This window comes from Neurospora crassa, linkage group II, assembly GCF_000182925.2.
Source record: "Neurospora crassa OR74A linkage group II, whole genome shotgun sequence".
Taxonomy (NCBI): Eukaryota; Fungi; Ascomycota; class Sordariomycetes; order Sordariales; family Sordariaceae; genus Neurospora; species Neurospora crassa.
Genome location: NC_026502.1, coordinates 650,419 through 674,274, shown reverse-complemented (window position 1 = coordinate 674,274; position 23,856 = coordinate 650,419). Strand labels below are relative to the sequence as shown.

The following is a 23,856-nucleotide window of genomic DNA, read 5'->3' as shown; positions in this document are numbered from 1 at the left end:
CACGGTAGTGGACTGCGGGTGTCCAAGAGTGCGAGGCCGTGGCCACTGGACGGACGGCAATGCAGACGGAGAGAAGACCGATCTGAGCCAAGTGCAGAAGAGGTCATCAGGGTCTGGTCTGGCTACATACCGTGGTCGTGTGGACGAGGGGAAAACGTGGACCAGAGTTAGCCAACACCAAGGGCGACCAGCAGCTTCACCTCGCTATCGCAGAGTGGGCCTATTATTAGCTGGATATCTGATGCAGTGCCACGAAGCCCAACAAGCACCGAACCATCACCGAAGAGAGGAAGGCCGGCGCACCAGCAACATCCCCGGTACTTGCCAGTCTGGTATACTAAGTGGTCTGGCGTCCACCCAACCCTTGTCTCTCACCTGCCCTAGGAAGGACGCCGCGTATGCAGAGTCCGGGGGGGCTCCTGGTCGTCCGCAGAGCTTCTTGGATTCCCCAATGGCCCGGCGTTGCTGCCCACGCTCCTCTGGTTCCGAGATGCGACGAAGTGCGACGAGATGGCAGGGACGGATTCCGGGCTGGGCATGTGGCCGCCGGCCATGGAGAAACTCAACGGGCGGGAATGGGCCAAGCTGTGGGACTCGGATGTCCAGATAAGGCAATTGGCAGACTGGTGATGATGTTGTCGAACTGCAACGCCGCCGTATCGTACCAGTGTCCACCCCCGTAGCAGCTAGACAAGACTAGGCCGCAGTAGCTCCCCAGGCTAGGCCGTAGTCTACGGGTAGTTCGTGGTTAGTACGGGGTACGGGCTAGCACTAACGGCGGGTCCAGGCAAGTCTGAAACCGACACTTGCAAGATGCACTGCAACTTGCATGTCCACCAACGAAACATGTTCGCCGCTCGTGAATGTGGGTGAATGTGAGAAGATGACCTCAAAAAAAATGACGAAAAATGCAGACCTTTGTTTTTCTTGCTGAGAAGCTGCTGAGTGTGCGGTGCGAGCCGAAGGGAACCAAGGGCACCGCACCCGGAAACCCCCAGCCATCGTAACATGTTTTTTGGGTACCTATCTCGGGGGTACCTTGTGGCCTGTAATGGCAGACACGATGCCACTGTCCAATGCCCTGAGAGAGTGTGTGTAAACTCTGCGTCAAGAGTGCAGCGGCATGCCGCACTCCTCTGCACATGCTGATGATGCGAACTCGGGGTTGGCTCAATTGAAAACCGGAGAAAAAAAAGTTTGTCGAGGTTCCAGGGGTGGAATGCTTTTCTCTCCAATCATGACAACCGTTTTGGAAGAGGATAACTTGAGTCGGTCCTGTCGTCAATGAATGGGTCCTGTCGTCAATGGCGGTGGTGAAAATGGCTGTGGCGGCGGGATGAGCGTGTCGGATTGTGGAAGAAGGCGCAGCCATATCACCCATCATCAGTCAGCGCCGGTCCTGTCGGGCTGTCTTGTTCCCATTGTAGGACATATAGATCCGGCACGTAGAGAGGCCGGACAAATCGAGATGATCTTTTGTTCCTGTCATCCGGTGAGCTGCGCATGGGCGTTTGTAAGTTTGCCATTTGTACATATGTATCTGCTTGTCTTGTGGGCGCGGTGTGGTGGATGTGTGGTGGGTGTGGTGGGTGTGGCGTGTGGCTTATCGTAGCGTTAAAGACGGGACTGCCAGTGCAGATTCTGATAAAGCCCTCAGAAAATCCTTCATGGGTGTTGTGTTCATCGAATCCGGATTGGGAGCCGGCCAACGTCAAGACGGAGAGAGGACTGCAAAAAAGATGAAACTGGAGGCTGGGCCTGTCAGAAGGCGCTCAGAGGAGCAACTTGCGTTTCGGACCGTCCCTGATATGGACTTTATGGTTCTCCGTATTCCCGGACAGTCTGCCCCCTCCTTCTCCATCGAGGCCGATCCGGAGAAAAGCTGGAGCTGTAAAGAGGAGTGAGAAACAAGGAGGCTCCAAAAAGGCTGCAGCCCTACTGCAGAGTCCAAGGTAGTCTTGTTATGTCCTGTCCTGTCTGGTCTTGTCAAGCACACACGGACTGGACGTAGGCTGCGGGAATAAGGTGGTGGTGCAGAGAGACTGGAGTGTCTCCGAAGAGGCCGAAGTCTGTAACGGAAGAGTGGATGACGGATGGAAGACGAGAGACAACCTAAGAGACGGGAGAGGGCCGATCGAGGGCCGATCGAATGTCACCATTTGACACGACGAGAAGGGTCGTCATTTGATGGAGCAGCCGATTTTCAGGGTCGTGAATATTTCATGATGGGCCATGGTACATGTTGAAGATGCATGGTCCGGTTCCTAGATCGAGCGAGGGAGCGTGGTGAGGTGTCATTGCACTTGAATTGTGGAAATGGAAGCCCTCAGCTTCAAGTTCTTGTGATTCCCGCCCAAGAACTGGAGAAACTACCACCTAATGTGAAGAGATTTCCCGTACCACGGTACAAGACTGGAAGGAACACGGACCTGACCTTTGTTCGTTTGATTGTTGCTGCCTTCAGCTCGAAATTACTACTTGATTGTGGCTTCCTTCCTCCTTTGCGACCAAGTCCATTCAGTTTGTGTTGTGAAGCGGAAGGCGCAAAAGGGAAGGGTGGATGTGCTTCAGTTGCCGGCCGTGTGTCCCTTCCGTCCCGGGCCCGAATGCAGGGCAAGCAAAGTGACGGCCATGAACGACCCAGTGCTCCTGCCTCCTCTCAGTCTCGACGCAGTGATGACGAGGCTGCAGTGCCGTGGCATCAAACCGACTCGATTTCAGCGATAATTTTGCAAGTGCGGCTGCCAAGTGTGTGTTCACTTTTGTTGTTTGTTCGCGGCCTTCATTTTGCAGCCTCATGGCCAATCCGAAGGGAAGGATGAAACATCCGGAAAACAAGTGGGCGTTCACGGCACCGTTCGTTCATCGCCCACTGCATCGGGTTCGGATGCCCGTGGTTGTAGGTAGGCCGGCAATGCGGGCTGTAACCTCTCATTGTCCGTACCTCTGCCCCTCCTCCTTGCTGGCCTTCCACTTCTTCCTTTTTCTTCTGTTTTACATCACGACGGGTCCTGGGACCCTTCATCCCGAAACAAACAAAAAAGCAACCTACGCCTCACCGAACGAATGAAGGACCGGACCACACGCCAAACTGGCACTGGCGCACCTTTGCGTCACGATTACGCAGGAACAAACCCCATTTATCTATTTGCGGCGCAATACTTTCGAATAAACCATTGCTTTTCCGACGACACGACGGGGAATTTCCTGTGGTGGTGGTGGTTGTGATGTCTGGGCATCTCGTCGAACGTCGCCGACGTCAATCACCAAGTGCGACGACCCCTGTTTTCTGCGGTCGTTCCCGCTTGTGGTAGGTGCCTGCCAATCCACAATATCTCAGAGACCCAACGAACAGCATCAGCACCAGCCTCACCACCACAGGAAAGGACAAGACAGACATGACAAGACGTAAGGCCGGATCCCATGGCAAATGTAACATTCAAAGACAGGAAGAAAAAAAAAAAAAAAAAAAAAAAAAAAGAAGTGTGCAAAGCGTCGGGTGGGCTGGCTCACTGACCGTCATCAGTCAGACCGCTGAGCTGCACTGCACGCCTGCGCTGCACTGCGTACGCAATCAAGAAAACACTCTCCAAGTCTTTGCCAGCCAGCCAGCAGCAATCTGATTGCCCAATGTCTATCTGGAATGGCACCCTCCGTACGCACGTCTGAGGCCATCAAATCAGTTTTAGGAAGGCCCCAAGCTGCCAGGGCTCCAAGGGCACACTCTGAGTCTGACATTTTGACACTTGCTTGACAGCCCAGACAGACACTGGCTGGCCTCACATGGCACCGGCAGGCGATTCCGCAACGGGTGGATGGCAGCCACGGCAGGATAGGCAGGCAGTCGACCTTGGACAATAACAACATCGTGGCTCTTCTCGCCCGGAGGACTGGCTCGCTCGCTGTGTCGCTGGATCTCTCGGGCGTCCGTGCTGAGGGTGCCTCGAGTACCGTGATACCGTTCTGGAGGGGCACAGTGCCAGAGTGTGCCAATCTGCTCACCTCATCATTCCGTTTTCTTGCTCACTCGTACCAGCTACTTCTCTGACCACTGCGACAACGCCAGCAACCTGCCGCGCCCACGCAAGCTCCGTTCCTCCGTTTTTCGAGACGTGTGGGAGAACTGGTGGATAGAACAGGGAGCACCCCGGCCCGCTGAAATCCACCGAGGCCATCCGCTGGGTCCTGAAATGGGCCTGAAAATGGAAATCTCCCGGCAAAAGGAGATGGGTCCGTCCAAGCTGGCCCCAAACGACAGAGGTACATGGGTACAGATGAGCTACACGTACCTCCAGGCGTTGTCCAGCTCGTCTCGTAAAACGGAGCTTGCACGCAAAGACAAGGTACCGGGCTCCTTTGGCTGGGTCCCCCGGCTGCCCTGTCGTGTCTGGTGTGGTTGTCTTTGGGATTGGGACGGACTGGGAACCGGGGTGTGGTCCAAGAGACAATTGATGCCAACGACAAGGTAGGGAAAATAAGGTGGTCACCCCCTTGACTTCCATTTTGACATTGCCTCGTTCCAGTTCCAGTAATCCTCATGTTATAAGACCGAGAGATCCCCTTCCCCGTTCAGACCTCTTTTCTTGGAATCCCCATCACAGCTTCTCAACCATCTTCGGATCCTAATTTTTCTCCTGTGTTGTGAATAAACAACAGGTTTAATACTGCCTTACTTGTCTACTTGAGATCCACACTACTGCACGACTGCCAGCTCCAAAGAGTTCCTTTCCTATTTCGAATATCACGAAAGACTTCCGAAACGGGAAGCATACCGAACAACACCACCACCACCACCACCACCACAACAACAACAACCATCAACACAACAAAAACACAAAGCTTACGCACTTGTTGACGACACTTTATCGAATCCTAATTCTCGCCGATTACACTTTGGCGTCTCAATTGTGAGTCATAACGCGCAGCACTCCGGATGCCGGGTCGGACACATAGCTAACCAAGGTGTCTTCACGGTGCTACAGCTCTTGCGACGTTTTTAATACAACCTTCAGAACCGCCAAAATGATCACCAGGGAGTCTCAGTCTGTCTTCAACTTCGGCCGTGGCGCCTACGATACCACCGGTGTCCCCAAGCCCCCACAGCCGCCCAAGCCCAGCCGGAGGTAAAGGGCTCTCGATCATTATCGGGACCTGATGCGTGCCTGTTCATCCCTTGATTCACTGCAGCGCGGATCATTGTCACGACAAGATACCGTGCGGAATGCAGCGAAACAGCGGCGCTCGACATTTTGGCCATGTTCTCATTCCTGAATCGACATTGGGACGACAATCAACAACCAAAACATGGCGGCGATCTTGAACCAGCAGGACCATGCACCTCTTCGTTTTTGCGACTTCTCTTTTCGACTACTATACTATAATCGGTTTTAATCTCGCCCCGCCCTCTTTTATCGACCTCTACCACATTTTAGTCAACAACCTCTGCGATCTCATTCTCGGGCGATTAATTCTTATTCGGAGTACGCCTTTTAATAATATGGAGGACAACAAGACAACAACAAGCGGGTGGTTCATTCCGGGCGGCTGACTCTACCTTTTCACATTGAGTTTTGCTTTTTACACCTGGTGCACGGCGTTTACACATAGAGAGGGGCTTGGTTGCATTTTTCTTTTTGTTGGGCTTTAATGGAGCAATACTCGAGTCGCTCTTGGGGTGGTCACTTGTCATTTTTCACACCAAACCTGTTTTGCGCGGATCGCGACGGAAAGAAGCAGCGCGCAACCTACCAGCTTCTCTCCCGAACACATTCGACCACCAACTTGATCACGCCCTCCCAAACCCAGCCGGAACACGATCCGATCTCATAATTTGCCGAATCGCCACAGCGGGAACGGCACTTGAGCATGGGCTCAGGGATGGGCATGCCAACCATGAATGATGGGCGGCCGACACTACAGCATTTTGGTTTTTCTTTTCTCTTTTGTCCTGGGTTGGATTGGGAAAAAGACTTGGGTGGCTGGGGAAAACTGCTTTTCATTGCATCTAGACTTTCTGTATTTTCTTGTATTTTCCCACCTTGTTATGGGATGTACTACCACATCGGGATGGATCTCCTCGCGGAGACAGCCATCATCACCCGCACAGCGCATCATGGCCCCTATTTCCTTTTCATGTCACATCACACCATCATCATCGTCACATCACCACTGTACACCATCTGGCATTATTTTGGAGGATACACATTTTGGGGCATCAGTTTCCCTTGGTATCTCCAGCCATGAAAAGGGCAGTCAGTGTTCGCTTGGCTGGATCCAGGTTATACAAGATACCCCCTCTCGTCTTTTGTTTAGTTAATCCCCTCCCTGCACCCCTTATATCGGATCTCACTCATGTATAAAGAAACAGTCGGAGGATGGATAATTAAAGTAGTTATATAGATTAGCGAAAGAACAAGCTTGGTCTATACATCATACCACAGCAAATGGAATATTTGAGATTTCTCTCTCACAACAATCAACATGGACTTTTTGCCCGCTGTGAATATTTTCAGCCGCACTTGAGCACATCCGGATAAGCTTGTCCTACGTTCGATATACGAAAGCAAAGAAAAAGGGAAAAAAAGAAAAAAGAAAATGCACCTTGTTGACTGTGGCAAAGGCTTGGGCGACGGGGACGGGGACGGAGAAGGAGAAGGTGTGAAGGGCGACCTCGAGAATGCACGTTCCCGATCTGTTTGTCTCATTCAAAGATAATGACACTCACGCGAACGAACGAATCTACATGAAATCTACCTACCTACCAACCTATTATTGCATTGTGTGTGTGTGTGTGTGTGTGTGTGTGTGTGTGTGTGTGTGGCGGGTCTGAATCACGACTGCCTGCCGCGCAGTTATTGACACTTGCAACTTGCATCTATCACTATTTTCTTCCCTTTTTTTTCTTTTCTTTTTTTTTTTCTTTTCTCTCCCCCTTCTTTGTTGACGTGCGTGCGTGGGTGCGTGGGTGCACCTATGTATGTTACATACGTGGCAGCATATGTCAAGCCCAAAACGCGGGAACTTACTTAACCATGCATCACTCATTATCACTTTTTTTTTTTTTTTCCTTTCTTTCAAAACGAACACCCACCACCCACACGCACACAGAGACACACACACACACACACACATTTCAAAAAAGCTGTCTGTGATTTCTCGCTTCTCTAAGAATGGCAGCAAGCGAGCGGACGGACTTTCCGGGACCCGTTCGTTCGTTCGTTTGTTCATTCAGTTTTATTGAGAATCGAACCGTTTTTACTAAAATTGAAGCGTTGCGCCCGACCCGCGCGAACAAAGAGGATGGAGATTAAATTACAGCGAACCACACTATCAGCGGAGCTAATTCCGGGGTAGCGTAGGTATTCTAACGAAGGTAGTGTACATAGGTGCCAGCCAGCCAGGGCAGGTGCTGCTGCTGGCGGGCCGGTAGCCGGGCCGGTCGTCGTCGTCGTCGTCGGCTGTCGTAACGACCTACGTACCTACCTACCTCTCAACCACAGGCACGGGGCGCGGTACGGTACCTGAGCTTCCATCATCCCATGTCGTTAGGTCATATGGAAAGGTACAGTAAGGTATACGGTAGGTAAGGCCCGTTCGATCTTTAATGTTCGCTGCGGCCCGGAACGGGTGGACGGACGGATGCGCTACCTTGATTGATTGATTGATTGATTGATGGACAAAGTTATCCGGTCGTTTGTTTGTTTGCTTGCTTGCTTGATTTGACTCCTGCAATGTCAACCAAGTCAGGAACGCCGACCCGACGTTAACACAACCAGCGATCAGAGGATTGCCGTGGGATGGCCCGTTCGAACAAAAGGTCTGTGCGTGAGGGGAGCTTGAACCGTTGCCCAGTGCTGTTACCTCTCTGTAGTGTAGTGTGTACCTGCCTACCTGGTAAGACGTGACTGACACCACCAAATGCCCTGTGCTTTCTGTGCTCCGTGCTTTGTGCCTGCATCGCCCATCAGTGCAGTGCAGTCGGGTGCAGCCATTCCCGAACCCCGAATTGAACGAAACGACACCATGTGGACCCCCACCCACCACTCAGAACTCCGATCCAGCTGTCCGTCCAGCTCGCAAGAACCTCTATGGTTGCTACGCAAGAGCAGTGACAGCAACTGAAGCCTCAGATTGACCCCTACGTTAAAACGAGGGCGCAGATCATATGCCCAAGTTGAGCTTCACGACATGAAAAGCCAGCCATCACCCATTGCCCGGCCTGGAACCGGCGACCGGAGCCCGAGTCCACGATATCCCGTTGTCATTGTCATTCGGCGACCACGAAAAAGCCCCACGACTTTGAGCAGGATCTCCCGTCGGGTAACACCCGGTCGTCTATTGTTGTCCACCTAGTGTCCATGCCTAGCCACCCGGGGCAGGGCTTCCCAGGACGATGGAGAAGAAAAAAAAAAAGAAGAAGAAAAGGTAATGACGATGAATTGACCAGGCTCGATACCAACACGAATAACATGCCATGCCATCCATCGGATCATCGTCAGATGGCATCAGTCGTAACCGATAACCGACAACAGACAGACGTACTCTCAGACAAGAAAAACAGCGGGATGAGACCAAACAAAACCTCCAAAGGATTATGGAGCCCGCTAATGCATGCTCTAAAGGCCAGCCTAGACTTTTTTCGACCTGGTCTTGGAGCAAATGGAGCATGGTGCAGAGTCTTTGGTCGTCTCAGGTCGCTGCTGGCTGGTCTGCCCCGGCTAACTGCTGCTGCTGCTGCTGCTGCTAGTCTCAAGACGTTGCCTACCATTCGACAATGTCCTCGTGATTCAAAAAACACCATGAATTCATTCCGCCCCAGTTCCGTTCATTCCGTCCATTCCCCGGGCCTATCAAGGCTTTACACTGCGTGCTGGAGCGCATTTAGCTCGTCGACTGAATGCGGGGCTAGTGTAGTGTAATGCCAGGGCAAGGAGTAGCTGAGGTGTGCCATCTACACATTCAGTGTCAAAGTCAATGCCAGACCCGGGGAGAGATGTGTTCGGGCATTGCCGTCGTACGTATCAAAGACTCTCAACTCCGAGGGTTTGAGGCTCCGGGGGCGGCTGTTGCGTTCCGTTACGAATCCCCCGGGTCAGATTCAGGATCGGATAAGGGGGTTCAAGTCAATGTCGACAACCAAGCTGTCAAAGCCTCCTCACAGGATTCTCAAGCCCAAATTAACAATGCTTGGCTATGCGCTATGCGCCACAGTATGCACAATATCCAGTGGAGAAATGGAGGTTGCTACACTAGGTTCACGAGGACGTGAAGCTGGAGAAAGATATGTCCGAGATGTGATGCCCCCATACGGCGTCTGGGCGTATCAGTCCGATCCCGGGAACATCCCTTCTCGCAGGCCCAGGTCCGCAGTCCTGGGTCGGATCGGGCGCGCCTTGTCAAATCTCAAAAAAGGGCCTCAATTTGGGGACCTCTTGCGACGTTTTGGGTGTGGTGAAAGCAAGGCGAGCTGTGTAGCTGCCCGCTGACTGATGCAATGGATGGTGTGAACCGGGAATGGCCGCGGTGCAGGAGGAGTGGTGGTTCCAAATCACCAAGAAATATTCCCAAAAGAGGGTGATACCTCACTGCAACCCCTGACAATGACGGAGAGAATATCAACTTGGTCACAGTGATAGACCGAAACAATCTAAGCCGCTTCTGTTCGGCCAGTCAGCATGATCACCAAGCCATGTACACTACCATACATTACAAGCCTCATATCGTACGTATCGATGTATGTCGTCCGGGGAATGAAAAAAAAAAAGAACAATCGACAAAAGGGGACATGGAAAACGTCGCAAGAAGGGATCATTGGCGGTGATTGCACCCGACGTCGCCGACGTTGTGTAATCCGCGCTGAACCATATCTCTGGGTCACCTCATCGATCCCACTGCTTTCTTTGGACACGGGCCGGCCGCCTGACGCCTGACGCCTGACGGGCCTGATGAGGCGGGGAGCTGAGAGATGAATTCCCCGGGAGGCACCATATCACTGCACCAGCCATCACGAAGGTTTCACATCATCTCATTGGGTCCCATTCGTAGGTAGTGAATCCAAAGGGGTAGAGGTTCTGGGTGTGGCATGATGCAGTTGAGGTTAGTGGCTGATAATTGAGGGGCGCGTCTTGATTGCCCAGAGTGGTGTGGTGAGGCTTGAGCGGGACCTGACGGGAATTGGGGTTAAATCGGGGAACCCAGCTGAGACGGCTCCACTTTCAATTTTGCATCCATTTCCCCCCAGGTGGTAGGACCTGGTCAGGTCGCATTTTGCATCCTTTTCATTCGTCAGAAAACACAGTTCGTCCTATTTTCCCCCAATTTCTCATTCTGAAAATGGAGCTTCATCCCCCGCTGTAATTACAACTTTGACAACCCCACCACAACCACCAAACTTGCCCGAGCCGATGAAGTCACCACCACCATCGTCGTCACACGGGATCCCCGTCGGCGCGCGCGCACACCCTCCACCAGCTGTCACTGGGCTGGCTTGTCTTCTCGGATCGCTTTAATTGTTTCAGATCAATCCGCTTATAGATCAACGACAGTCTATGCAAGGCACGATGTGGCTGGCAGGTCGTCGGCAGGCAGCACTCACATACCTCTACCTCTAGTAAGCCTCACATTACCTCTAGCGACCCTGACTCGCTTACCACTTTTGCTGCGAATTCGAGTCACCTCCATATCCCGTTACATCATCGTCATCATCATCATCATCATCATCATCATCATCATCATCATCGTTATTAGTCGTCGGGAATCATCGCGATGCTGTCTGTCATCAGTCTGGCCTATCCCGTCGTCAATATCGCCAATATGGCCTCCATTGGTAATCTCGGCGAAACCTCACGAAGCTGCCTACGATGACTACTACCAACCGACGTAGCGCCCATGTGTAGGTAGGGTGGAATGACGACAGGCGTGGGTAGACAAGATGCTGGATGACTCCGTCCCTCGCCAGCTCCGTCAGGACTATCAGGATTGTCAGGTACCGACCGACTGAACGTAACACCACCACACGACAAACAGGAGTAATTATAATCATCCCGTCCCCCCTTCTTTGGGATTCTCCCGGATCGCTGTTACTGTCACTGGGCCGCTACCGCCGTCCCATTTGACATCCAACTCGATTCCCGCATCCGAGACAACACGAATCGGATGTCCGGAGCTTAGGAATATCGAGACGGGAGTCGTGCACAGCCTCGTCGATAACGTTACAGTCATCACTCATCTTCAAGTAGATGCAGTCGAAGCGCAGAGCGCCACAGGCAGCAACACAAAGTTGCCGTACACTATGGTAGAAGGCGGATACACCGTTACAGCACCTGAACTTTGAGCACTCTTGAGTCCTGCGGTGTCATCATCATGCTCCGTTTTGTGTAAGTAGCTCAGTAGAAGTAAGTATCCAGGTAGTGTATCACCAAACTGCGGAGCTGCAAAAAAACCATCCAATCACCTTTCTCCATTCGCCTTTCTTCTTTCTTATTCTGTCCAGCCATGCCATTAGCCAGGGGCACGCCTCCTTTGACCTTGTGCTCCAGGACCAGAGCAGCATCAGAAAGAGAGAGAAAAAAAGGTTCCGGGGCGGTAGATCCCGTCGAGGCCCGTCTTACGGAGTGGGGGTCCTCCGCGGGCCCTTCTTCCCTCACTCTATGGTACTGTGTTCCATGCAGCTTTTCAAGTTCCGTCTCACCACGGTATCAACATGGTGATGCCCTGATGGTGGATGGATGGGTAAGTAGCTTTCCTCATCCGCCCGCCTATTCCATGCCGCAAAGTCACGAGAATCCTGTCTTCGTAATTCCAGGCAAGTTCCCGGTTGCCATCCGGCTGCTCACCCGGCCCTTACCCGGATTCCCGATCCAGCTTCAACCATCCCACCTCTTCCCCGGACTACGCTACACAGAGCGAGAGGCTAAATCAAGAAACCACAACCTTGTCAGCCCGCATGGAAATATTCAATCCAAGGTCAATCCCGTCCCTTCTGATCCCAAAGAGACGGTCATCATCACTAGAGGGCATGTGTTTCCCCAGCTTCTTGATAATTTCCCCCGAAACGAACTCCGATCGCACTTGGCAAGTGATGTGGTGTGGGGGTTTTCCATTTTGGGAGATTTCTTTAACTTCAGTCTGTCTTTGTCGCCCACGGGGGCCACGCAAGACCAGGTTCAGAGCCCTGGGGGTTGAATCTCTTTAGCATGAGCTGCTGGACACGCGCGAGACAGGCCTAAACAAGACCTGGTATGGTCTAGCATCTCTCAGCCATACAGTCGGTATCAAGTGGGAAGCCTTCCATGCTCGCTAGTCCGGGCTAGACACAAATCGATTTCCATTCACGGATCGACAAGATAGCGCTGGGGGTTGGTTGCAAATCCTCAATGCTGCCCCCCTGGGACATTATCCACTACCGCCCCCCAAAAATACTGTGCAAACTGGTACCAGGGGGGGGGAGGGGGGACCGGGGACCATCCGGCACTTTCGCCCTGGTTTCCGTTTGAGGGCTCCCAAATTCCGCACTCGCAAGCACTCGCAAGCACTCGCAAGTTATGTGCCCCGGTACATGAACCCCCCCGCGGACCACTTCCGGTCCCTGAGCTGATGTACTCTGAAAGCTGTCATCTGGTTGTTCGCCCAATCAAGGCACAAGTTCCCCAAGTTACCAGTCGCTCGGATCCCATGGCCCAAATTGCTGCAGCTGCCAGGCTCAAGCCAGGACGGGCCTTCCATGCGTGGTCTTTGCTAAAAAGGTCATCCTTGCCATTATCGTCGTCGAAAACAGTGACGATTCCTTGTTCTGACGGTGTTTGAAGCGAGAGAAGATGTTTCCTTTGTGGTTCCATCGTGGTTAGTAATGTGGTGATGGTGGTAGTGGTGGTGATGATGAGGATGAGCTGCTGTCGGCAGTCTCGACGGTGCAGTAGTTAGACTTCATGGGTCGTTATCGGACGGTTACTACTCTAGTGACAGTCTTCACACCATACCTCACTTTCGGAAACAAAAGGCTCGCATCCGCGGTGGCAGCCACAAGATGCCATCCCGGTGCATGCATGATCCATTCATTCCTACATACATATCGAGGCTGCAGCAAGCCTTATGACAGACAGACAGACAGACAGACAGACAGCTGGGACGGCGGGCCGGCCGGTGACAGGGCCATTTTTTGCCATCCAATTCCACCCGATTACTATTCTGGGCGAAAGTGGGAAAGTGGGCGAACCTCTTCCGTTGTTCCATTCAGGCTTCCAGAAGGTCCACTCAGCCCCCCCTGATTCACCCTTCCGTTACGTCTCGCCCTGAATTTCGAAACTCCGGGCATTATTATTGATGGGAAAGAAGCAGCTCCACTGCACCAACCCACGAGGGCACCATCGCGGCGGCGCCGGCGGCGCGGAACTCGTGGCATGACATAGCATGGCATGGCATGGCACGGCATGGAGTTGTTAGTCCCTGTAGGTTCGCCGTTTTGGAACCCAATTCGCTGCAAGACAGACGTCTAGCAGGAGAAAGGACCCTGAAAACAATGAAAATGTTCAAGGCCCCCTTGCTACTACTACTATTCCTGCTACAGTATCTAGCCCTCTTTCAAGCTGAAAGTCTGCCCGGGATGGAGAAAAACGGAGGTTTCTTCCTGGAAGGGCTGAAGCTACCTAGGCTACCTTCAATCCTTACTGTTGATAGTGGGAAAAAGAGAAGAGAACGGAGTTGGGTGGAATTTCTGACAAACTGACGTTTCTTTATTCTCTCCAGTCGGGAGGTAATTTCCCGACCATTTTTGTTTTCCTGGTTCCATTTTGTCCGGATATTGATTGATACGGTGCCAAAAAAGTGTGGGCCTCTCTTTTCTCATTCAGTTGGTAGGTAATGTCCCCCAAAAACCCCCTCCCAAAAAAAAAGGCGCCAAAACGTTGAAATGGGGATCCGCTACAACCATTTGATACAGCACCTTGGTACCACACCATGTGCGGCACCAGATCACGATTAATCCTTGCATTTCACTCCCACGTTTTTCAGTTCTTTGCTTTTGCAGGATGGGGGGTAAAAATGATGTTTGATAGCTATCTGATACGCTCCTTGGAACCATAATAAGATGTATTGACATATCAGTTCAATTCTTTCTACATGGTAAATCGTGCCGTTGTAATTGTGTGTCGTGGTCGTTGCTTGTTTTGTTTTTCCCTTTTATTCAGGGGGTTTCCAGGGGTCGTGATTCACTGCAGTGGTGAGTGATAACGGTCGCTGAAAACACGTTTTTGAAACAAATCGACACACAAAACAAAAAAAGCAAAAGGGGAACCCAAGGCGGAGTTACCGAGACCTTTGTTGGTCAAGGGCTCAAAACGAACAAATTGACCCCCAAACAGTTGATTCACATCAAGGTGCTGCTGAATGCAACCTCGCTGTCTCCGTCGTCATCATTGTCGACCTCGTCATCGTCGAAACTCAAACGTTATTGGGGGTCCCTGTCAAAAATACGCCGTCGGAACCGAATGGATGGAACTGAACGAGCCCTCAGGGGAGGGTGCCGGGGGGTACCGGGGGCCCGGGCGGACAGCAATAACGGACCCGGGGTCCGGGTGGGACGGAGAAACTCAGGCTCAGCAGTCAGGTTGGTCCCTCGCCCAAAAAAAACCCTCGCTACAACATACGGATCTACAACACCTCATAGAACTATCTAACGCTGCTATAAACGGTTTAATTCAGGTCCCCCCATCCATGGTCCCAATCGTTGAAACGGCGATCACCTCGAAAAACCACGTGCGCCCTCGCTAAGCAATTTCCCCTTGCTTGAACCTCATTCCTGGATCCCAAAATCGCAAGCTATTTCCAAACTAATCGAACATCATTGTCGATCAATTTTACCAGTTGGACCAATTCCAACTTTCCCATTCGTCACGAACCCCCCCCCCTCCCCTTTTCCTCCTCTTTCCTTTTTCCCCTTTATGGGAAAGAATAGTGTAGTCCCAGGTCAAACCCACCCCCAAAAAAACACACACCACGAGGCTTCAAGGTACCCACATACACCATAATCGCATCTACATACATACCAGACACGTTTTCCCCCTTCCTTCCTTCCTTCCCCTTGTTCAAACCAGGCACCTTGCTCACCACCAGCACCCACGGGATCAAGTACACTAAGACCAACCACCATGCCATGCCATGCCATGATCGTTGTCACAAAAAGGAAAGAAACAGAGTTTCCACATCCCCGGAATTTCACCTCCCTCCCCCCCCCCTTGTTCCTGTGCTGAAAGGCATCTAGTATGAAAAGGGAATTAGTCAGTAGACCAGTACACCAGGTATACTATGCATTAGCAACCAAGTTCCGTTTCCTTGCTACCTACCTATGCATACTACAAATCCCAGCTACCTACCTACTGTGTAGAGAGGACGGACCCTAGCTACCCCTAATGATTGATGTCTTGTCAATATACCATGCTAGTCTAGTCAGGGCAGTCGCTCGCTCGCTCGCTCGGTCGGTCGGTCCGGCCGTCATTCGGTCGCTTCATATACACCTAGTCTAGGTACCTAGTCGTAGGCTTTAACTCGGCGACTTTTCGCTTTATTGACGAGCGAGCGAGACGAGCGAGTGACAAGAAACATGGGACGTCACATGGGAAAACTTCGCATGGAAGTCACATGGGACAACATGCATGCATGGCACTGAGGATTATGAGGACCAGACTTGACCCTGTGACAGATCAATGGAACCCTTTTCGAGTTCTTGGGTCTTGGGGGGGGGGGGGGAATTTTTCAAGACTACCTAGATTGGTAGGTACATGTAAGGTATCGAAAACGGAGGTCATTGAAGTGAAGCAGGCCTCACTAATAACCAACATATTTAGTTTTTTTCTTCTTCTTCTTCCCATTAGACTAGGTAATATCTACAATGTCTGGGGAAAACGGAGTGGATGGGCACTTGGAGGGGGGGGGGGGGGATCCACGGATTCGCCGATTAGTCTCGTTCGAGTCCCCCTCCCCCCTTTGTCCGCCTGGCTCGTTCGGGGTTCTCCTTGCATGCTCTATCTTGGGAAATGGATGTTCTGATGTCCGTTCTGTCGGGTTAGGTACCTATCTTCCGTCGGGTACTGAAGCAGATGTGCAGTTGGAAACTGCAGCTGGAATCGGGGACCGTAGCTGGACCGGGCTACCTGACCTACTGAGATAGGGCTTGGAAGCTGTCATGGCTGTCCTGGTTTTGGGGACGCTACCTCTATGTTCTTGCAGTTGGATCTAGGGCAGTTGTACCTTGGCTCGATCTTTCAAGCATCGAGAATTGTAGTAAGACATGGGACGACCAACGACGCAGCTGTTGGAGCTGGGATCCTTCTCTCAAGTTTCACCCAAGTTGAACACACCCTAGAGGACACTGTACTCAACATCTGCCTTCCCCACGGCTTGCTTGACGTTCATCCCCTTACTAGAACTTGTGTTGGTTTCTCAGTCTCAGGTCCCCTGAAGCTAGGTACCTGTCGTTAGCATCACTAATCCCCATGCCCATAAACAATCCCCTGCTTCACCACATGGGATGACTCGTTCAGTAGAGGTATACCGCCCAATAACCCGGGAGTTTTTCCGGTTCATGCTGCTGGAGCCCATCCAGCCCGTCCCATTGATATCCCCCACCCCCTTTCGATCTAAAAAGGTAATAACCCACTGCATCGATCCGGCCGTTACCGGCGTCCTGGTTCGTCCCAAATCACTGGGACCCGGATCTTTCGCTACCTAGTTGATTACCACGTTTTTTTTTTTTTCTCTTTCTCTACTTATTTCATCAATTCCATTTTTAGTTAGGTTATTACTAGAAAGTGAAAGAAGCGAACCAAGAAATTGAAAAGGCGATCATTTACATAGGTCGCCTAACACCCCTCGCCTATTTCCTCGCCTATTGACCGACCTACTAGCGGATCGGACCTCCGTTTGGTGCTTTGCTAACTAGGTAGGTAGATGAATGGATCCAGTATCCTCGCTTATTTTGGGAAGTTGACTAGGTCACGATGGCAAAAAAAAAAAAAAAAAAAAAAAAAGGTTGATGGGGTCGTCGTCCTAGGTCGGTGGTTTAGGTCCGCCTTAGTAGTTTCATGGTCCCCTCCCTGGTCCCCTGGTCCCCTACCTAGTCTGAGGAAAGTAAAGTGGAAATAGGTACCTACCCCTGGGAAGCAAAGAAACGGAGGAGACCCCTGGTGATTACCCAGCAAGAAGGGGCCACAAAAGAAGAAGAAGAAGTGGAAGTGGAAGTGGAAGTAATAGGTACATGGAGAATTGATGGAAGGGGGTGGAATGAAAACGGTGGAAGGAGGGGCGCACTGTATTTCTCATCCGTTTTTCTTTGTTTCTGCGGTGTCTCTGGATCGGCATCACATGGCATGGCACGAAATAGATGGAGTAAGGAAACCGGTGGATGGAAGATGGAGAGAAGGATGCACCTGGATGCAGCCAGTGCGCCCCGGCTTTTGCGGTACCTTACGGGTGACGGATGACGTTGGGTTACGGAAGTTGCGCCCCGTGCAAGACGGGGTGTTTGGTTCGGTCCGGTCCGGTCCGGTCCGGCTTGCGAGAGGTAGTGGCTGCTGAAGGTTATGTTGCGAGAGGATAGGAGCACGCAGGCAAACCCGATGAGGAATGGTGAATGGTTTTCAATATAGGTAATTTGTCGGTGGTTTCGTTGCTCTTTCATCCCGCATCCCCGGCCAGTTGATGCCGTTCTGGCCTTTCCTTATGGCTTGTCCGTTTGGTTTTCTCCAGAGCACCTGCTCATGCCACAGGCGTTGAGTGTGTAGTATGTGTGTACATGTATCGACAATTTGTTCGAAATGTTAGCTACTGACCGACATTTTGGTACCAAGGACTCGGCTTTTTCGTACTTAGGGTGGTTCCTGTCGTCGGGTAAGGCTTACCTCGATGCTTATTCACTCGATGCAATGTTCAAGGTAGCATCAAGGCATGAAAAGACTCCTTACGACGGCCGTCTTTACTGCATTAGTTATACACGGTATATGTACCCAGCTGATCACGATGGCGACCGCCTGTATTTATAGCTGATGAAATACTATACGAGGTTGGAGAGATAGTTCTGAGTGCGGTACTGCTCAATTTTGAGCAGTCCGGCGGTAAGAAAACGTAGTAAGCATTCCTTAGGTAGATTCTGGCCCTCTGATTGGTTAGATTGAAGATCTAGACAAAGTGCAGGTGGTTGTACCTAGAGGTAGTTTAGGGTAGGTAGCAATTTGCATCAAGATAGGTAAGCACGCTCTACGAAAGCTGTATAGGTAGGTAGGTAGCAGTATGCTTACTGCGATACGAATACTGCAATTCGAGGTAAATATCCCTCAACTTCATTAACGCGTTAGGTACCGAATACGCCCGAAGAGTGTTTGTCGGGGAGGAACGTCTCAGGCACCCACCTGCATTTGCGTACTTTCACCTCCATACTTGTAGTGAGGTGAGGACCTGTTCTCCTCTCCATCATCATATCGCCCTTCTTGACCACGTACAACACATCTTATCATACCCGCGCTATAACAGTTTTCCTTGGATATCCTATGCTTTACGTGATCCCGCCGCTCGCCGCGGTAAATAACCAAAGCGTCGCAGGGCATCAAGCCGGACAATCTCTATCTGTGGAGCTTCTACATTTCCGTATACCGTTCCGCGCTTCCACGCCGTCTACCCCACGAGCAAAGGAGGTAGTATAAACACAAGTCCTCTTCCGGGTCAGTTCCGCCCTTGCAGTGACACTCGCCTGTAACTTCTCATCTGACTTTCTTCGTTCTCAGGTACTCACCTGCTTTGCCCCTCCAGTCTCCCAATGACGACCCACGGTGACAGGCCCTCGCCCATCGGGAAGCTTCCGGCGGAGCTAAGAGATCGGATATGTGGGCACGTGGCTTCAGTACTGCACTCGGCTCTGCACTACAGCAGCCTTCCAGAAGATGATCCTCAGACCTTCTCTTGGACCACACTGGACCGACCCCCCGACTGCCGCATAATTCAAAAGCGTCTGCGAGCTCTGTCACTCGTTTCCAAGGACTGGTCTCTCTCAGCACAGCGTGCATTATTCGCTGTGATTCCGATAAGCAGTGCTCGGTGCCTCATGACGTTGCTCAGAAGTCTGATTCTTTTCCCCAGAAACAGAAAATTCATTCGATGCCTGATACCAATATTCTCACACGAATGCGCTACATTCTATATGGGACCGTCCTTCGTCTGGGAGGATATTTCTGGCATGGTCACTTTGGCCCATTTCATTAATAACTTGGGCGATATCCTGTTCACGCCCATTGTGGACGACCTTCCAAACACCACGTTACTTCGTATCAGTCTCCTCAAGCATGTGCTCCAACCGCCATTACTGGCTACCACGAACCACACCGACCACGTCTATCGCTTCCGAGAAATCTTGAATTCGGCCTTGTGGAGTGTTGTTCACCTTTCTCCAATGCTTAGCGCGCTGCACCTGCGTGCTGTCTCGAGTTTCTGCGATCCACCCTTCGTGTATGGGGAGGAAATGACATATAGCGGACGCTTTCTTGAGGGCGGCCGCCCAGCCTTTCAAACTCTCAGTCTGCGCACGCAAACCTTCCCAAGACACGACAGACGCCGCGATTCTGAAATCCTCGAATATGATAGCTGGATGTCATGCATTCCAACCATCAAGTACATCACGCTTTTGGGTGTATCAAACTGGAGGAATGATCACCACCTTTACGTCTCTCCGATGCAACTAGACTCTGTTTATGAATGGCTGGATAGTGTGGAACAGCTCACTTCACTTCGGCTTTTCAAAGGCTTTGATGAGGCGTTTCGCATATATGAGCCTTCTGGGCCTACGCCTCCCCCTCAAGACAACTGGAACTCCATTCTCTTAAGGCACAAAGACACGCTAGAGGAGTTGGTCTTTGATGGCTACCGCGGAATTCGGCTTCATCATGCCTCCAGAAACGACAAAGACCTGAGACATATCACCCGCTTTGGGCCTACCAAGACGTTATCTTGCTTACCAGAACTCAAAAAGTTGGCATATCTCAAGCTGCCCTTCCATTTTCTCACGTCCCAGGTAGATCCCGGTGCCATTAATGAAAACACACCTCCAGAGAGTCTCCCTTCACCAAACACAGCTCAAGAAGCCCTCGCGCTGATTGAGACCTCCTTTCCTTCCTCACTGAAAAAACTCGACATTGTCGTGTACCGGTTTTATGTTGATCGGGTATGGGTTGGCGAAATCTACCCACTTAGAACAATCACCGTTAGATTTTGAGGCCAGGAGTCATACCCCCTTGTACTTAACTGCTCGGGCAGTAATATCTTCAGCCGTCTTTCACTTTACATTGATACCACACTCTCTATCATTGCCGTGTTTGAAGCAATTATCAATTTGGGTCTTTGATGAGACTAGCGCATGGGAATTAGTTGAAACAGACACTGCAAAGAATTCGTAATTATTGGAGGAGCGAACACTGTTAGTTGACAAATGAAGTACACTCCACGCATGGGAAGTAAATTGCAGATTTTGGTGACGCACTTCTAACCTACCTGTTCTCTATTTACACGGTATGGCCACAACGGAATCCTCGTGAACAATGGTGATTACTAGTAGTGCGGTCGAATTGCCCGGTTCCCGCCTTTTCCCAGAGACCACGAACCCAGGCTGGCACTCCGTGGTGAGGCCGCTGAGAGTAAGTACCGCCACACGTGCACTCGACTCATTTCTTTGAACCCTTGGATTTCATCCCTCGTACCAGTGCCTTGTAGCTGGCGATTACAAATCGGACAAAAGACTTTCGTACCTACCTTTTGGGCTATACAGCTTAGATTAGGCACATAGACAGCCCGCAGCTCAAGAAAATCGAAGAGGCGGAGATACTCAAGGACCTTACGAGGTTCATGTGTGTTTGCAAGTTGACTGCTAAAATTCACCGGGGCGGCGGACCGACCGATCTGGTAAAGTAAAAGAAGGACCTGGATGAAGAGAAAAGTTGCTTGCACCATGACTTTTCTGCCTCATAGCTTATGCTCATCTTCAATCAACGCTGTTCACATCGTATTAGGTACCTTCTGGCTTCTTTTTTTTTTCTTCTTTCTTCTTCTTTTTTTCTTTTTCCTTTCTTTTTTTTTCTCAAAATTTCCTGTGTCTTTAACTTTTTTTTTCACCATCACTTCCACCACTTCGCAGGGCCGTCCGTGGTGCATATGCATGCAAGTTTTCAATCGAGTACCTATAGATCTGATTGACGAAACCCATCTCGACCAGAATTTCACTTTGCAACCCGCAAGACCCACTACTGCGATAGTCTTCCGAGCAGGCCTCCTCTTGGGCTCCGGCCCTTATGGCAATCGGGTTTCCCATTCTCAGCGTTATGATCTATCCGAACTCGATCATTCGACCTGCTGCCGTTAATATTCGAACCTACCTATCGAGTGGAGCGAGGTTGGAGAACCAGTTTCCGAAGGTGGCGACGATGGTTGCATCCAAGTACTTTCTTCAAGACACTCGATAGCATTTCCACAATAGTCGGTGTTTTTGTTTTGTCGAAAATGGTCTTGTAATGTAACCATTACCTTTCCAAAGCCTTTAGGTTTCTCTGTGTCAAGGGAACCAGGATGCGTTTATTTGCTGAGTTTTTGTGCGTTGTAAAGAGAGGGCGTTGCGAAGAAACTCGCTCGCTGGAATGACAGTTGAAGAGTTTGAAGGTTTCTGGAATTCAAAAGGGGTACTAAGGCATGAAGAGAAGAAGACACATGTGCCTATTTCGAAGATAATCTCGAGTGTTTTCGAGATATTATCGTCAATTGTTCATCAAATAGTTTTAAGAAATTCTCTGTTCATGTCGGTAGATGAACGGCCACTGCACCCAAAATCCCTCTTCTCCACCTCGAATGATATGAATACCAGTGAATTTCTCACTTACATCCTCTGCATAAGCCGCCATATTAAACCGAATAGCTTTGAGACTCTAGCGCAACAACCCCTTCTCCTCATCCCCAGTACCTCCCTCAACTACCTCCATCCTCACCAACAACCCACCACTGTCCCCTTCTTCCCTCTCCTCCTTCGAGCCCCCTCTCTCAATCATCTCGAAACTCAACCGTCTCTCCCGCAGTAGTAAACGCATCCAGCACCGCATCCCTTCCGATATCCCAAATGATGATCGTCGCGCAGCACGAGTAGTACTAGTTTCTCGTTAGCTTCCATTAACCTGAACCCGAAGCAGCGTTGCTTCCCCTCCCATCAAACCAACAAAAAAGTAAGAGTGGAAAGTAGAAGTTCAATGACCAAAAGGTGGGAAATTATTGCACATACAGGCCACTCATTACACCCATTCGCGCCCTTCCCACAGACCTTGGACGAACAAGTTCGGCATCCGTTCCAACAGCACGTGGGGACTTCGATGGTCATTCCATGTCCTTGGACGCGCTTGATGGATGTGATGTTGGATGTCGTGGTGGAGTTATCGTTTGCCCCGGCGTTCTGGGATAGTTTGTCTTTGATGTATTCTTTGATGGTTTGGGGGGCAGTTGAGTTGGATGGGGATGTGCTGGTGGACTTGGATGTGGACGCAGATGGGGACGCAGATGGGGACGCGGATGTGGACGCAGATGGGGACGCGGAATAGGTGCTGGATAGATCGGATGTGGAAGTAGAAGTAGTGGTGTCCAGGGCGGCGGCGGAGGTGAGAGTTACTAGGTGTAGGCCGAGGGTTACGAGAAGAGAGGTGAGGAGGTTGGAGAGGTGCATTTTGAGGTAGGTAGGGAGGTTTGGAGGATGTGAGGGTGTTTGAGGAACTGTAGAATTAGGCAATTGATGGAGTGACTAATATGGAAGTGGAAGAGAAAGTAGATTGACTGATGCCGAGAGAGTGAGAAGGAAGGTGGCGATGCTGGCATTTAAATCTTTCCTTCGTGGCGGACCTGCCTGCGAGGGATCTAATACTGGTGCCTGACATAACACGAACATCGACTCATTCCGTGTTGAAATGGAAGTGTCTATCCACTTCGGTATTGCTTCACTTGACGATATACTCACTGCTATATTTGGCGCTTAACAAACACGGCATCAAGAATGTCAAGTTGACAACCCGTTGTTTGCGGCCCTGTCGGTTTTGTTTACCCGCTCTTTTTTTTTGCGTTACTTTTGTCATCTTGAGCCGCTTTTATATTGTGGCTTGCGACTACAGCCAACACTAACGTCGATGTTGGGGATGCAGACGGGTTGATGAAAGGATCAGTTGCGACAATGGCAAGGAAATGGCAAGTCATGAAACCAACAACCCGTCAATAGCATGCCAGGCCAACATGGCAGCCAGCGAGGTTATCGGCCGGGACTTGACACGGGATCTGACCTCGAAATATGACAACCTGCCTTTCTCGACCTAGGTACAATATGATTCTAACACTCCATGGCCTGTATTCTCGCAGGTCTTTATGTGTACTTGAGACACCGACAGATCCATTTCCATATTTCTTTCATGGGGCGAAAGGCCGGATGACCGATCTAGTGAAGACGTTTTCCGTCGAAGTTTTGATAGAGGGGGCTTAGCGGATGACAGACAAAAAAAAAAAAAAAAAAAAAAAAAAAAAAAAAAAAAAAAAGGATGAAAAGTCTTCGGCGCCAACGACCAGACGGGACTCTTCTTGATATATGTTCTAGTATTCTAGTATTCTAGCAGTTAACACAATGTCATCCGCGGTCATCGTCCCAAGGTGTACTTCTTGTATGAACATCTACTTGGAAAGAAGGATTGGTCAGGTCACCATGATGTGCGTGACGCCCTGTGAGGTTCTCAAGGCAGCCCTCAAGCTTGCCCGCATAGAGTATTTAAAGTACGTTGAATAAGTATAAGTCTAAGTATACCTTACGATAAC

General features: G+C 50.8%; 5 protein-coding genes across 5 annotated transcripts; 3 read left to right on the top strand and 2 right to left on the bottom strand.

Moving 5' to 3' along the window:
* Positions 1-3,685: 3,685 nt before the first annotated feature.
* Positions 3,686-4,502, bottom strand: NCU03452 (hypothetical protein; the record flags this gene model as incomplete). The annotated part of the gene is made up of 2 exons (XM_951645.3): positions 3,686-3,963; positions 4,034-4,502. The coding sequence occupies 2 exons, from the start codon at positions 4,500-4,502 to the stop codon at positions 3,686-3,688; spliced, it is 747 nt and encodes a 248-aa protein (XP_956738.3).
* A 520-nt stretch (positions 4,503-5,022) lies between these two features.
* NCU03451 (hypothetical protein) lies at positions 5,023-5,381 on the top strand (the record flags this gene model as incomplete). Its single annotated transcript, XM_951644.3, has 2 exons — positions 5,023-5,123; positions 5,228-5,381. 2 exons carry the CDS (start codon positions 5,023-5,025, stop codon positions 5,379-5,381), a joined length of 255 nt encoding a protein of 84 aa, XP_956737.3.
* A 291-nt stretch (positions 5,382-5,672) lies between these two features.
* On the top strand, positions 5,673-6,431 carry NCU16512 (hypothetical protein). The gene has a single exon (XM_011395370.1). It carries the CDS (start codon positions 5,897-5,899, stop codon positions 6,314-6,316), a length of 420 nt encoding a protein of 139 aa, XP_011393672.1. The 5' UTR covers positions 5,673-5,896; the 3' UTR covers positions 6,317-6,431.
* A 12,018-nt stretch (positions 6,432-18,449) lies between these two features.
* NCU10684 (hypothetical protein) lies at positions 18,450-20,315 on the top strand. The gene is made up of 2 exons (XM_011395354.1): positions 18,450-18,707; positions 18,771-20,315. The coding sequence occupies exon 2, from the start codon at positions 18,803-18,805 to the stop codon at positions 20,249-20,251; it is 1,449 nt and encodes a 482-aa protein (XP_011393656.1). The 5' UTR covers positions 18,450-18,707; positions 18,771-18,802; the 3' UTR covers positions 20,252-20,315.
* A 1,557-nt stretch (positions 20,316-21,872) lies between these two features.
* NCU03456 (hypothetical protein) lies at positions 21,873-22,754 on the bottom strand. The gene is made up of 2 exons (XM_950954.2): positions 22,295-22,754; positions 21,873-22,164 (listed from the first exon to the last, which is right to left on the bottom strand). The coding sequence occupies exons 1-2, from the start codon at positions 22,727-22,729 to the stop codon at positions 22,060-22,062; spliced, it is 540 nt and encodes a 179-aa protein (XP_956047.2). The 5' UTR covers positions 22,730-22,754; the 3' UTR covers positions 21,873-22,059.
* Between the last annotated feature and the right edge of the window lie 1,102 nt (positions 22,755-23,856).

Coding starts and splice junctions, on each gene's coding strand:
- NCU16512 (XM_011395370.1), top strand. CDS start 5,897: ATGATGGGCGGCCGACACTACAGCATTTTGGTTTTTCTTTTCTCTTTT.
- NCU10684 (XM_011395354.1), top strand. CDS start 18,803: ATGACGACCCACGGTGACAGGCCCTCGCCCATCGGGAAGCTTCCGGCG.
- NCU03456 (XM_950954.2), bottom strand. CDS start 22,729: ATGCACCTCTCCAACCTCCTCACCTCTCTTCTCGTAACCCTCGGCCTA. Junction 22,165..22,294: donor ATGGGTGTAATGAGTGGCCT/GTATGTGCAATA, acceptor ACGAGAAACTAG/TACTACTCGTGCTGCGCGAC.